Here is a 15,038-nt window from a genome sequence, read left to right on the forward strand (position 1 = left end):
TCTCTGTGCTTGATTCTGTTGTTGTTCGGAAAGTTGTAATCACTGATGTCTGGTATATTCTCGGTGTACTTGTTTCAGTTGTTGTTGAGAATGTTGTATTCTTTGATGCCTGGTTCTCTCTCTGTGTGCTTGTTTCTTCTGTTGTTGGGGTAGTTGTAATCACTGATGTCTGGATCTCTCTCTGTGTATTTGTTTCAGTTGTTGTCGGGAAAGTTGTGTTCATTGATGTCTGGTTTCCTTCCTGTGATCTTGTTTCTGCTGTTTCTGTTGATGTTGTTAGAGTTGCATTCACTGTTGTCTGGCTTTCCCTTTCTGTACTTGTTCCTATTGTTGTTGGGAAAGTTATATTCACTGAAGTGTGGTTTTCTCTCAGTGTACTTGTTTCAGTTGTTGTTGAGAACGTTGTATTCTTTGATGTCTGGTTCTCTCTCTCTGTGCATGTTTCTTCTGTTGTTGGGGTAGTTGTAATCGCTGATGTCTGGATCTCTCTCTGTGTACTTGTTTCGGTTGCTGACGGGAAAGTTGTGTTCACTGATGTCTGGTTTTCTCTCGGTGTAGTAGTTTCTGTTGTCAGGAAAGTTGTATTCATTGATGTCTGGTTTTCTTCCTTTGATCTTGTTTCTGCTGTTTCTGTTGATGTTGTTAGAGTTGCATTCACTGTTGTCTGGCTTTCCCTTTCTGTACTTGTTCCTATTGTTGCTGGGAAAGTTATATTCACTGATGTCTGGTTTTCTCTCTGTGTACTTGTTTCTGTTGCTGTTGGGAAAGCTGTATTCGCTGATGTCTGGTATATTCTCAGTGTACTTGTTTCGGTTGTTGTTGAGAATGATGTATTCACAGATGGCTGGTTTTCTCTCTGTGTACTTGTTTCTGTTGTTGTGAAAGTTGTTGTCACTGATGTCTGGTTTTCTCTCTGTGTACCATTTTCTGTTGTTGTCTGGAAAGTTGTTTTCATTGATGTCTGGTTTTCTCTCAGTGTACTTGTTTCAGTTGTTGTTGAGAATGTTGTATTCTTTGATGTCTGGTTCTCTCTCTCTGTGCTTGTTTCTGCTGTTGTTGGGAAAGTTATATTCACTGATGTCTGGTATATTATCGGTGAACTTGTTTCGATTGTTGTTGAGAATGTTGTATTCACTGTTGTCTGATTTTCTCTCTGTGTACTTGTTTCTGTTGTTGTTGGGAAAGTTGTATTCTCGGATGTCTGGTTTTCTCTCAATGTACTATTTTCTGTTGTTGTCAGGAAAGTTGTATTCATTGATGCCTGGTTTTCTCTCAGTGTACTTGTTTCCTTTGTTCCTGTTGATGTCATTAAAGTTGCCTTCACTGAAGTCTGGCTTTCCCTTTCTGTACTTGTTCCTATTGGTGTTGGGAAAGTTATATTCACTGATGTCTGGTTTTCTTTCTGTGTACTTGTTTCTGTTGTTGTGAAAGTTGTATTCACTGATGTCTGGTTTTCTCTCTGTGTACCATTTTCTGTTGTTGTCTGGAAATTTGTTTTCATTGATGTCTGGTTTTCTCTCAGTGTACTTGTTTCTGTTGTTGTCAGGAAATTTGTAGTCACTGATGTCTGGTTTTCTCTCAGTGTACTTGTTTCTGTTGTTGTTGAGAATGTTGTATTCTTTGATGTCTGATTCTCTCTCTCTGTGCTTGTTTCTGCTGTTGTTGGGAAAGTTGTAATCACTGATGTCTGGTATATTCTCGGTGTACTTGTTTGGGTTGTTGTTGGGAATGTTGTATTCTTTGATGTCTGGTTTTCTCTGTGTGTACTTGTTCCTGTTGTTGTTGGGAAAGTTGTATGCACCAATGTCTGGTTTTCTCTCTGTGTACTTGTTTCTGTTTCTTCTATTGATGTTGTTAAAATTGCGTTCACCGATGTCTGGCTTTCCCTTTCTGCACTTGTTCCTATTGTTGCTGGGAAAGTTGTATTCACAGATGTCTGGTTTTCTCTCTGTGTACTTGTTTCTGTTGTTGTGAAAGTTGTATTCACTGATGTCTGGTTTTCTCTCTGTGTACCATTTTCTGTTGTTGTCTGGAAATTTGTTTTCATTGATGTCTGGTTTTCTCTCAGTGTACTTGTTTCTGTTGTTGTCAGGAAATTTGTAGTCACTGATGTCTGGTTTTCTCTCAGTGTACTTGTTTCTGTTGTTGTTGAGAATGTTGTATTCTTTGATGTCTGATTCTCTCTCTCTGTGCTTGTTTCTGCTGTTGTTGGGAAAGTTGTAATCACTGATGTCTGGTATATTCTCGGTGTACTTGTTTGGGTTGTTGTTGGGAATGTTGTATTCTTTGATGTCTGGTTTTCTCTGTGTGTACTTGTTCCTGTTGTTGTTGGGAAAGTTGTATGCACCAATGTCTGGTTTTCTCTCTGTGTACTTGTTTCTGTTTCTTCTATTGATGTTGTTAAAATTGCGTTCACCGATGTCTGGCTTTCCCTTTCTGTACTTGTTCCTATTGTTGCTGGGAAAGTTGTATTCACAGATGTCTGGTTTTCTCTCTGTGTACTTGTTTCTGTTGTTGTGAAAGTTGTATTCACTGATGTCTGGTTTTCTCTCTGTGTACCATTTTCTGTTGTTGTCTGGAAAGTTGTTTTCATTGATGTCTGGCTTTCTCCTTCTATACTTGTTCCTGTTGGGAAAATTGAATTCACTGATGTCTGGTTTTCTTTCTGTGCACTTGGTTCCAGTATTGTTGGGAAAGTTGTATTCACTGGTGTCTGGTTTTCTTTCTGTGTATTTGGTTCCAGTATTGTTGGGAAAGTTGTATTCACTGATGTCTTGTTTTCTCTCTGTGTAGCTGTTTCTGCTGTTATCGGGAAAGCTGTATTCACTGATGTCTGGTTTTCTCTCAGTGTAATTGTTTCCAGTATTGTTGGGAAATTTGCATTCACTGATGTCTGGTTTTCTGCCTGCGTGCTTGTTTCTGTTGTTGTTCGGAAATTTGCATTCACTGATGTCTGGTTTTCTGCCTGTGTGCTTGTTTCTGTTGTTGTTGAGGATGTTGTGTTCACTAATGTCTGGTTTTCTCTCTGTGTACTTGTTTCTGTTGTTGTTGAGGATGTTGTGCTCACTAATGTCTGGTTTTCTCTCTGCGTATTTGTTTCTGTTGTTGTCAGGAAAGTTGTAGTCACTGATGTCTGGTTTTCTCTCAGTGTACTTGTTTCTGTTTCTTCTATTGATGTCGTTAAAGTTGCGTTCACCGATGTCTGGCTTTTCCTTTCTGTACTTGTTCCTATTGTTGCTGGGAAAGGAGTATTCACAGATGTCTGGTTTTCTCTCTGTGTACTTGTTTCTGTTGTTGTGAAAGTTGTATTCATTGATGTCTGGTTTTCTCTCTGTGTACCATTTTCTGTTGTTGTTGGGAATGTTGTATTCACTGATATCTGGTTTTGTCTCTGTGTACTTGTTTCTGTTGCTGCCAGGAAAGCTTTATTCTGTGAAGATTGCATTTCACCTTCAACCCTTCTTCCTATTATTGTAGGAGAAGCTTTGTTCATCAATGTCTGTTTACGTTTTTGATGAGCTTCTTGTGATGTTTTAGAAAAAATGTTTTGCTCAAGCGTGTTGATTGGAGTTCGTTTACTTTGTTGAGGTATTAACCACCCGTATTTTAGGTTAATTGTCTTCAGTTGTTCTTGTTGTATGGTGAGAATTGTTTTCATTAGTGGCTGTATTGTGTTCTGCAATACTTTCCTTTGCTGTGATTTTGAATGGTGAATTGGTTTGTTTAGCAATGTTGTCATTTCTCGACTTGTGTTAAACTTTGTGGATGCCGAATGTAGCTCTGAAGTTAATAGAGCAGTATTTTCTGCTTTACTTTGATTATCCCTTCTTGTTTTACATTCAGTGTTCTTTAAATGAATTAGTAATGGATAGAGACCAATCCTTCTATCTGATTTTACTTTTTGCTTTGTGGCTTTATATTCTGGCCTTTGTGAAAATGTTGATGAACGGGTTGATGAAGATTCCTCAGAATAATTCATATGAATATTTTCTACAGTCATGTTCATGTAAACAACTGTATTAGTGGTGACAGGATTAGTGTGAATTGTTTGTGCTGCAACCCGGATCTGAAAAAGGAAACCAGTACATTTTAAGTCATACACATACAGTGGCTCTGAAATTCTGCAGAACCTTGAATTGAAAGGTAGTAACTAGCAGTTGTCATAAAAATCTGTGCTTGAGCCTCAATTATTCAGTACATTCATTCATGACTTAGGTAATACAAGAGGGAATCATATATCCAAGTTCGCCTAAAAGATTGGTCACATAGTCAGTAGTATAGATAACAGCATAAAAATATAAAGAAATATTGACAGACTGAGTAGTTAAAACAGTGGCAGATGGCTTTCAATAAGGTAGGTGTGAGGCCATCACAACAGAATAGATCTGAGTAGTTTAAAATGGTGAAAAACCAGGAACAGTTGCATTCCAAAGAGATTTAGGGGCTCATGTACACAGATCACTAATATGTAGTGGTCAGGTACAAAGATCAATCAAAAAGACTAATGAAATGTTGCCTTTATAACTACAGCGCTAAAATATGAAGGGGAGAAAGTTTTGTTCCAGCTAAATTAAGTCATTGTCAGACTGTATCTGGGGTAGACCAGTTCTGGGTACTAGACCTTTGAAAGGATATACTGGTCAATGGAGGGGGAGAAGAATAGTTTCGCTGCAAATGTTAATCGGGTTACAAAGGTTAAATTATAAGGAGAGACTAAATAAATTAGGCTTTTACTCCCTGGCACATAGACAGCTACGGATGGTTTGATTGAGATTTTTAGGATTTTGAAAGGAATTGGTAAGGCCAGATAGGAAGAAACTTTTTCTACTGTAGGGGAAGTCTCGAACAAAGGGACATAAACTTACAACACAGCCATACGATTCAGAAGAGAAGTTAGGAAACACTTATTCTTGTAAAGGGTGGTAGAAGTGTGGAACTCCCTCCCACCAAATGCAATAGATGCTAGCTTAATGAAGAACCTTAAACCTGAGATTGGTAGATTTTTGCTGGTCAAGAGTATTAAGGGATGTGGGGGCAAGGAGAGTATTGAATTTAGGCCATTAGCTGTGATCTCCTTCAATGAAGGAAAAGGCTTAAGAAGCTGGATGGCCTACTCTTCTCATGTTCTATGATCCTGCAGACTTCCAGCAGGAAACCAGTGGGACAAACCTCGCCACCCCCACCCCCTACCTCCCTTTCATCGCTTCAATCACTGCCCCTCCCCTCCTCCCACCACCAACAATACCACAAAAATGGCATAGACACATTTGTACTGCATCTCTTTGCCAGTTCTGTTAGTTTCCTATTTGCCACGTAAGGTGTGGAAATGTCATCAATCTTTCACAAGGTAAATGGCAAAGGAGCCGAGGCAGTGGATTCGCTATGCCAAGAGGTTCCACTTGCAAGGATCAGTCAGGAGCCAGTGTATCTGCAAATGAGGAGAAGCATTCAGGTCTCCAAAATAGAAGGTATGAGACCCATTCATGAGGCCAGGCAAGCAGTGTGGAACCCTGAGGAATTTTTAAACGTTGTTTCACAAGTTGTTGCCATATCAACAGAGGCAGGTGCTCTACTAACAGAACAACAAGACCACCACCAAGAGGGTTGAGTGAACTCCAGGGTGTAACCCCCATCCTTCTATGAACAGACAGGCACCAGAGTTTCTGGCTTCCATGGGCACACAGGTCCTGGGGAAATGCCCAAATTGGTACTCATAGCTGCCTGCCTGTGGTACCTTCCCACAGACCCAGCAAACATTAACCAGGCTAGTGTTGGAGAACACTGCAGACTTTGGCCCCAGTTCAATAAGGGTAAAGTTGTGTGAATTAAGTTGATCCTGGAAGATTTGCAGAGGTCAACACTATTGCAGTTTGTTAAGAAAAAGTCCAAATTCCAGCACTCCTGCAGAGAATAATATAGCCATAGGTTTCTTTGTCTGGCTAAACAAATGCTGAAAATGCATTTAAATATGTGAAGCATTCCTTAAAGTTTTGATTCCAAGAACTCAGGCAACTCAGGTGTCCTAGTTAGGCCCAACAATTTTCAGCTGCTTTATCAATGATGTTCCTACCATCATGAGGTCAGAAGTGGGGATGATCGTTGATGATTACACAGTGTTCAGTGCCATTCGCCAAATACTGGAGTAGACTGTGCCTGCAGCAGCAGGACCTGAACAACATTCAGGCTTGTAACTGGCAAGTAACATTCATGTCACACAAGTGCCTGGCAATGACAATCTCCAACTAGAGAGAATCTAACCATCGCTCCTTGACGTTAAATAGCATTAATTGCGGAATCCCCTACCATCAAAATCCTGGATGTTACCATTGACCAGAAACTTAACTGGACCAGCATTTTTTTTTTATTCATGAGATGTGGGCATAGGCCAGCATTTATTGCCCATCCCTAATTGCCCTTGAGAAGGTGGCGGTGAGCGGCCTTGTTGAACCACTGCAATCCATATGGTGTAGGTACTGTTGCTGTTAGGGATGGAGTTCCAGGATTTTGACCCAGCAACATTGAAGGAACAACAGTATATTTCCAAGTCAAGATAGAGAATGGTTTTCAGGGGAACTTCCAGGTGGTGGATTTCCCATGTACCTGTTGCCCTTGTCCTTCTAGATGGTTGTGGTCATGGGTTTGGAAGGTGCTGTCTAAGGAGGCTTGGTGAGTTCCTGCAGTGCATCTTGTAGATGGTACACACTGCTGCCACTATGCATCTGTGGTGGAGGAAATGAATGTTCATGGAAGGGATGTCAATCAAGCGGCCTGCTGTGTCCTGGATGGTGTCAAGCTTCCTGAATGTTGTTGGAGCTGCACTCATCCAGGCAAGTGGGGAGTGTTCCATCACACTCCTGACTTGTTCTCTGTAGATTGTGGACAGGCTTTGGGGAGTCAGGAGGTGAGTTACTTGCCACGGGATTCCTAGCCTCTGACCTGCTCTTATAGCCACAGTATTTATATGGCTAGTCCAGTTCAGTTTCTGGTCAATGGTAACCCCCAGGATGCTGATAGTGGGGTATTCAACGTTGGTAATGCAATTGAATATCAAGAAGTGATGGTTAGATTCTCTCGTTGACACTTCTGTGACACTAATATTATTTGCCACTTGTCTGCCCAAGTCTAGATATTGTCCAGGTCTTGCTATCTTTCAACATGGACTGCTTCAGTCACTGCTGTGTAGCCACAGTACACATAAATACTGTGGCCACAAAATCAAGTCAGAGGCTGGGAATTCTGCAGTGTGTTACTCAATTCCTGGCCCCCTAAAGCCTGTCGACCATCGACAAGACACAAGTCAGGAGTGTGATGGAATGCTCTCCACTTGTCTTGACACCATTCAAGACAAGGCAACCCACTTGATGGGTATCTCATCCAACATCTTAAACATTTATTCCTTTCACCACCAGTGCACAGTGACAGTGTACAAGATGCACTAAGCAATGCTCTAATGCTCCTTTGACAGCACCTTCCAAACCCAAGTCCTCTTTTAGCTAGAAGGACAAAGGCAACAAACACCACCACCTGCAAGTTGCCCTCAAGCCACAAAACATCCTAACTTGGAACTACATCGTCATTCCTTCACTGTTGTTTGGTCCAAATCTGAAAAGCCGCTTCCTAATAGTACTGTGGGTGTACCTATACCACATGGACAGCAATGGTTCAAGAAGGTGGCCCATCACCACCTTCTCAAGGGTAGTTAGGGATGGCCATAAAAGTAGTCCTTGCCACCCACACTCATGTTCCATGAAAGAATTTTAAAAAAGAAAGAACTAACAATAAATCATCCAAAACCTTACAAGGGAGCTTAATTTTAAAATACAGTTGCAAAGCATTTTAAAGATTAACATATACCTGAACAATGCTTATAGAGTTTAGAGACTAATGAAAGCAAAAATAGACAAGTAATTAAGAATTTGAACTGAACAAAAATGAACAATCTTACCAGAAATTGCAAGATAAGCACACAAAAATGTTTAGGGTTTGTCGCCATTGCAATGTTAAAGCATGAGATCATACTGAAGAAGCACTTCCAAAACTATTATGTTACTGGGAGAACAGTCAAGCAATGTTTGGAGCAAATGTGAAAATGAATGTTGTCTTTCAAATGCTAGATAAACATGTTTTTATTATGCCCTTTCAATAGATGCTGACTTGTGCTTCATAACTGTCATTTATTTATGTTTCCATGTGGACTTTCCCCTAGAGTATATTCGTGTAATCTGATTAAAGGTTACCTTGTACAAGGTATTTACATTGCTTTTATTTTTTGTTTGCTTAAGACATGTTCCTTGTAAGTTTCACTTTTCTATCCATTGTAAGGGTTCAGAAGTGTTCAGTGACATTGGAAATATTATAATGTATTGGTGGCACAGTCTCAGTACAAGCGGACCATCTTTGGAATTCTCTGCCATAGAGGGTTATGGATGCAGCATTCTTGAATACATTTAATGCTGCTAGAAGTGTACGAGAGTATGCTTCTGGCCGGCAGCATGTCAGAATCCATGAGGAAAGGCATCATCACCCTCATCCACAAGCATAAGGGGGAAAGGGAGGAAATCAGAAATTGGCGACCCATTTCACTGTTGAATGTGGACTACAAGATTCTGTCCAAAGACGTTGCCAATCGGGTCAAGTCCGCTCTGGAATTGGTGATCCACCCTGACCAGACCTGCTCTGCGCCCGGCAAGAAGATCTCTGACAGCCTTGCGCTACTCAGTGATACGATTGCCTATGTGCAGGACTGGGGTGTGGACACCTGTCTCATCAGCCTGGATCTTTGACAGAATATCGCACACATGCATGGTGGATGTGCTCCCCAAAATGGAGTTTGGGGAGGGAATCTGCAACTGGAACCAACTGCTCTACACTAACATCAGTAGCATAGTCTCAATCAATGGGTGGGAATCAAATAGCTTTCCTAGTAAATCTGGAGTCAGGCAGGGCTGCACTCTCTCCCCTGTCCTGTTTGTTTGTTGCATAGAACCTTTTGCTGAGTCCATCAGAAAGCCCATCTGGGCATAGGAGGAGTGACAATCCGAGGCAGTGGTGGCACACAGGTCAAAGTCTCCCTGTACATGGATGACATCGCCGTCTTCTGCTCGGATCCGCTGTCGGTGAGCAGACTGATCCACATCTGCGATCAGTTCGAACTGGCCTTGGGAGCCAAAGTAAATTGTGGGAAGAGCAAGGCCATGTTCTTTGGGAACTGGGCTGACCAATCCTTTGCTCCCTTCACCGTCAGGGCTGACGGCCTGAAGGTGCTGGGGATATGGTTCAGAGGGATCGGGGCACGCATTAGAAACTGGATGGAGCGAGTGTCTATGGTGCAAAGAAAACTAGGTATGTGTGAGCGACGCTCCCTCTCCATTGTGGATAAGAACCTGGTAATCAGGTGTTAGGTACTCTCGCTGTTGCTGTACGTGGCGCAGGTCTGGCCCATTCCAGACTCCTGCGTGATGGCGATCACCTGAGCCATCTTTGGCTTCATCTGGAGGTCGAGAATGGATCATGTCCGCAGGGCGTGATGTAAAAGCCTCTAGAGAAGGCGGGGAAAAAACGTGCCCAACATCGCCCGCATCCTGATGGCCACCTTTGTGTGCAGCTGCATCAAGCTGTGCATAAATCCTCGATATGCAAACACCAAGTGTCACTACGTGTTGAAGTTCTACCTGTCCCCGGTGTTGCGAAGGATGGGTCTGGCCACGCTGCTGCGGAATGCTCCAAGTAGTTGGACCGTGCCTTATCACCTGTCCCTTGTGGGAAAATTTATGCAGAGAAACACCTTTGACCACAAGTCCATCAGGCAGTGGTCAGTACATAACGTCTTAGAGGCCCTGCGAGAAAAAGAGATGGTGGATCCTGTGGGATGGTTCCCCGAGCAGACTGTCAAAGTCATTTGGCAGAATGCCTCATCGCCAGAACTTTCCAACAAGCACCAAGATGTAGCTTGGCTGGTGGTGAGAAAGGCCCTCCCTGTCAAATCCTTCCTACACGCCAGGAGTCTCACCCTCTCTGCACGTTGCCCTCGAGGTGGCTGTGGTGGGGACGATACTGTTGTTCACCTCCTTGTGGATTGTGCCTTTGCAAAGAAAGTCTGGAGAGAGATGCAGTTGTTTCTGTCAAGGTTCATCCCGAGCAGTTCTGTGACACAGGACTCTGTGCTCTACATGCTGTTCCCAGGGACACACACCGAGACAAACATCAACTGCAGCTGGAGTATCATCAGCTCGGTGAAAGATGCTCTTTGGTCTGCCCGAAACTTGTTGGTCTTCCAGTGCAAAGAGCTGAAAGAGTTGTCCCCAACCGAGTGTTGCAGACTGGTACGTTCTAAGGTCCAGGACTACGTGCTGAGGGATGCACAAAAGCTTGGGGCAGCCACTGCAAAGGCGCAATGGGGAAAGGTCGCTGTCTAAGACCTTTCTGCCATAGTGCACCGAGGGGCTGGGAGTTTTATGGACCCTCTCGGGCTGTATGGCTCACAATGAATGTATGCTTTAAATACTAATTATATTATAATTGTATTGAAGCACCTAAGAGTGCAACATGATGTATGTTGATAACTCCAATCCCATTGCACTGTCTGTCTGTAATGACCATATTGAAATGATTGTAATATTCATTGAGTGTATTGAAGCACCTCGTGATCCATGTGTAATAGTTGAATCTGATTGCACTTTTTGTGACGGCGATTTAGAATTGTTTTGTAATATTCTTCGAGATATTTTATGAATAAAGTATATTTTTCAAAAAAAAAAATTAATGCTGAGGTAGTCAGATTTTTCATCTCTCAGGGAATCAAGAAATATGGGGAGCAGGTGGAATTGAAGTCAAAGGTCACTGTGATCAAATTTAATGGTGGAGCAGTCTCAATGACCATATGGTCTAATCCTGCTCCTATTTCATACGTTCTTATTTCTTATGTATTATTGGCATAAATTAGATGGATTAGCTCTTTTGTTAACAATAGTAGTCAAATGGGTAAACTGATAATCAGGTGACATATACTAAAAAAACTCTGCTCTATCAAATAAAAACGGAATATTGGAACATACTGATGCCTTTGTAGGTGTTATTTGCTTAAATTTGTTCTATTGAAATAGCAAACCTGTAACAGGTCAGTCTTCAGCCAATTCAATTCACTCCACATAATATCAAGAAACAGCTAAAGGCACTGGATTCTGCACAGACTATGGGCCCTGACAATATTCTGGTGATAGTACTGAAGACTTGTGCTCCAGAATTTTCTGTGCCCCCAAGCCAAGCTGTTCCAGTACAGCTACAACACTGGCATCTACCCAGCTGTGCAGAAAATTTCCCAGGTATGTCCTGTACACAAAAAGCAGGATAAACCCAGCCAATTACTGTCCCATCAGTCTACTCTCGATCATCAGTAAAGTAATGGAAGGGGTCATCAACAGTGCTATCAAGCGGCACTTGCTTAACAATAACATGCTCACTGACGCTCAATTTGGGCTCTGCAAGGGTCACTCAGCTTCTGACCTCATTACAGCCTTGGTTCAAACATGGACAAAAGAGCTAAACTCCAGAGGTGAGGTGAGAGTGACTGCCATTGACATCAAGGCCATATTTAACTGAGTGTGACATCAAGGAGCCCTAGCAAAAGTGGAGTCAATGGGGATCAGGAGGAAAATTTTCTGCTGGGTGGAGTCATACCTAGCACAAAGGACAATGGTTGGTGGAGGTCAATCGTCTCAGTTCTAGGCATCACTGCAGGAGTTCCACAGGGTAGTGTCCTAGGCCCAACCAGGTTTACTAAAAGGACACAATAAAGTTGTTTGACCATTTCTTAATTGCTTTTAGTTTTTTTCTCTGTTGGGATTTAGGTTTTTATGAGTCTTTGTGCCGATTGATGTAAATAATATTTTTCCCAGCACAACTATTGGTATCAGTTGGTTTTACAATATGAATCCTCCTATCTGGCATGTCTAGGATAAGGGGAGAGCCAAAGGAGGGATGCCAAGCAGACAAGGCTACACAAGTTGTCTTCTGTGCTCATTTAAGGATGTCTGCAATTCACATCTGTGAACCGACGGTGCTTCAATTTTGAATATCACCTAGGCTGCAATACCTGGATCAGCAGCTGCCCATCACACAGCTCTTTTGCAAAGTTTGTGTTGAAAATCAAATCCCTGCACATTGTCATGGTGTAAAGCCTTTGCCCCATCCTCTTTCACTCTCATCTAATGGCATTTCTTGCTGCAGCTATTGCCCTTTCTCTTCCTGTTGCTGCACCTAAGGCAGGTCAAACAGAATGTACCAATGACGTTGGAGCAGCAACCTTTTGAAATAATGCAATAGCTCATAAAAATCACCCACTAATTTGACTCATGCAACAGTAGGTAAAAATAATGTTAAAAATCATCAAACCACTCTCCAGTTGTCTATCGAGTGCAAATGGAGACTTACCTTTATGGAGATGATTATCCATTTAAATACTACATCAACCGCATACTTCCTGTCAAAGCTGATCAATGTTAAAACCCAGTGAATCAGGTGCTTCCAAACATAAACTTAGCAAATGGATCATGCTGAAGTGTAGGACTCTTATCTTAATATGAAAATCCAGTTGGTGCACCTTTCAAGTGACCATAAGAAATACTTCAAAAAATCTCAGGACAGATGTGGCTGCAAACTCCAAATTGGGTGCAGTCCATCACAGTGCTATGTTTTTATTATTGCACCCGCTTCAAGCCTGGTAAACAGGCACAACAATGTTGAATTTAGACTGCAACTTGTACCACGGCTTGCTAAATAATATTGTGATTGGATCTACTTCAAATTATTCTGCAGCATTGAAATTTCACCTAGAGTGTTTTATAATGTTACATTTTATAAAGTTACCCAAAAAGTTATTACAAACTTTTCATTTCAAACATTTTAAAATGTATAGCAGTAATTAAAAATCATTCCATTCTTTTAGCAATTTTTCTATGAACATGAATGTGGAAGTCGAAACCCTTCCTAAAGTGATTATCCTAAAGCATGTAATTCTGTGCTTTATTATATCATTTGATGCCTTGCACCAGATTGGTCCTTCATAGCCCCCGCAGTCATATCAACAGAGTGAGAAAGAAGTAATGCGCAAATATTTGCAGGCAGGAAAAATTATTCTCCTCCTGTAAACATTGATCCATGAAAAATAAATGAACAGATAGGAGCATTATACTCGCTCAGGAAAAATAAGGGGAGGCGGTAGCATAGTTCACTGACAAATACCCAGGGTAATGCTCTGGGGACTGGGGTTTGAATCCCACCATGGCAGGTGTTGAAATTTGAATTCAATTAAAAAGCCTGATTGTTGTTAAAAACCCATCTGATTCACTAATACTGGCCTACATGTGACCCAGAGCAATGTAGTTGACTCTTAAATGCCCTCTTAACAGGGGGAATTAAAGATGGGTCTAGCCAACAATGCCCACACCATGAATTTAAAAAACGAAATAAAGGAGCATGAACAGAATTACCTGGAAAAACTTAGCAGGTCTGGCAGCATCGGCAGAGAAGAAAAGAGTTGATGTTTCGAGTCCTCATGACCCTTCCACTGAACTGAGTGAATATAAGGAGAGGGGTGACAGGAAGTATGCGGTTGATGTAGTATTTAAATGGATAATCATCTCCATAAAGGTAAGTCTCCACTTGCACTCGATAGGCAACTGGAGAGTGGTTTGATGATTTTTAACATTATTTTACCCCTCTCCTTATATTCACTCAGTTCTGTGGAAGGGTCATGAGGCCTCGAAACGTCAACTCTTTTCTTCTCCGCCAATGCTGCCAGACCTGCTGAGTTTTTCCAGGTAATTCTGTTTTTGTTTTGGATTTCCAGCATCCGCAGTTTTTTGTTTTTATAAATAAAGGAGCATATTGGATGATGGGGTGTAAGGCAATCTTGAAAAAACATTAAAAGGCAGGTTCTGAAGGGATTTCTTTCTTCCTGTAGTTGAACAAAGAAGAAATCTATCAAAGGTACTCTTTGAAGTGATTCAATAATCTGGCATTTACAATTTACAAACTGTACTGGAAACTCATGCAGACACTTCTCCAGTAAATCATTTTTAAAACTATTTCTCTTTTACAGAGAAAACCTTTTATCCTAATCTCTGTATTGTATTCTGATTACTATTGGTGGTGCCTGTGTCAGTGAAAATTGTTAGGCAAAAATTGATTAAAAAACCATTTAATGTTGACCATGCGCCAAGAGAGTCTAACTAGTCTAACACAGATCTCCACCGAACTTCAGATTTATCAAAAGCTCGACTACTCAGATATTATGTAAAACTTTGCTGCATAACAAGCTTGTTTTTGAGTTGTCATGCAGGTTCAATAATGAAAGGTGTTTAAGCACCTTTATAATTGCTGTGAGGTATTGTGGTGCAGGGAGTGGGTAGGGTCTCTGCCTCTCATCTAGAAGCTCTGGGTTCAAGTCCCACTCCAGAATTTCATGACCAAGGAAAGTACATCGTAATGTGGCCAAACAGGTTGAGTATTAACTTGTAAATCCTTCCAACATATGCCAATGGCAGGTGGTAAGAGCAGAAGATATTCCTGATCAGTCATGTGATGGAAAGAAATTGGAGCTTCTTCTCAAGGCAACAGCATGCATGTCAAGGTGCATGTTGCCATGTCAATTTGGACTCCTTGGGAGGCTAATTGGCTGGACAGCTGGTTTAGATCCAATTGGTGCCTACAGTATGGGTTCTGGCTGGGATGGATTTGGGACCTGTCTCTTTGCCCTAACTGTGCTGGAGAGTGCAGTGCTGTGGGTCAGACCTGCCTTCAGGCAGAGAACTCAAGAAGAAGAGGAATTTTTGTTTTTATTCTTTCATGGTATGTGAATGTCACTGGCAAGGCCAGCATTTGTTCAATGAACTGTTCAATGTAATTCACTGTTATTGCTTACCATTTTGGCACCAATTTTTATGATACCTAGTTTCACTATTGTAATTGGTGGATTTAACACAACATTCAGTAGATAATGGAGAGAAAAACAAAGTAAATGTTTCGAGTCCATATAACTC

General features: G+C 41.6%; 1 protein-coding gene across 1 annotated transcript; it reads right to left on the reverse strand.

The window, feature by feature from the left end:
- Positions 1-1,220: 1,220 nt before the first annotated feature.
- LOC121287223 (homeobox protein 2-like) lies at positions 1,221-12,166 on the reverse strand. The gene is made up of 3 exons (XM_041204911.1): positions 12,092-12,166; positions 3,597-4,066; positions 1,221-3,411 (listed from the first exon to the last, which is right to left on the reverse strand). Exons 1-3 carry the CDS (start codon positions 12,164-12,166, stop codon positions 1,221-1,223), a joined length of 2,736 nt encoding a protein of 911 aa, XP_041060845.1.
- Between the last annotated feature and the right edge of the window lie 2,872 nt (positions 12,167-15,038).

This window comes from Carcharodon carcharias, chromosome 2, assembly GCF_017639515.1.
Source record: "Carcharodon carcharias isolate sCarCar2 chromosome 2, sCarCar2.pri, whole genome shotgun sequence".
NCBI classification, from domain to species: Eukaryota; Metazoa; Chordata; class Chondrichthyes; order Lamniformes; family Lamnidae; genus Carcharodon; species Carcharodon carcharias.

Coding starts and splice junctions, on each gene's coding strand:
- LOC121287223 (XM_041204911.1), bottom strand. CDS start 12,166: ATGACAATGTGCAGGGATTTGATTTTCAACACAAACTTTGCAAAAGAG. Junction 4,067..12,091: donor ATGGGCAGCTGCTGATCCAG/GTATTGCAGCCT, acceptor TTCCTTTTTCAG/ATCCGGGTTGCAGCACAAAC. Junction 3,412..3,596: donor ATTAACCTAAAATACGGGTG/GTTAATACCTCA, acceptor CTTTCCTGGCAG/CAACAGAAACAAGTACACAG.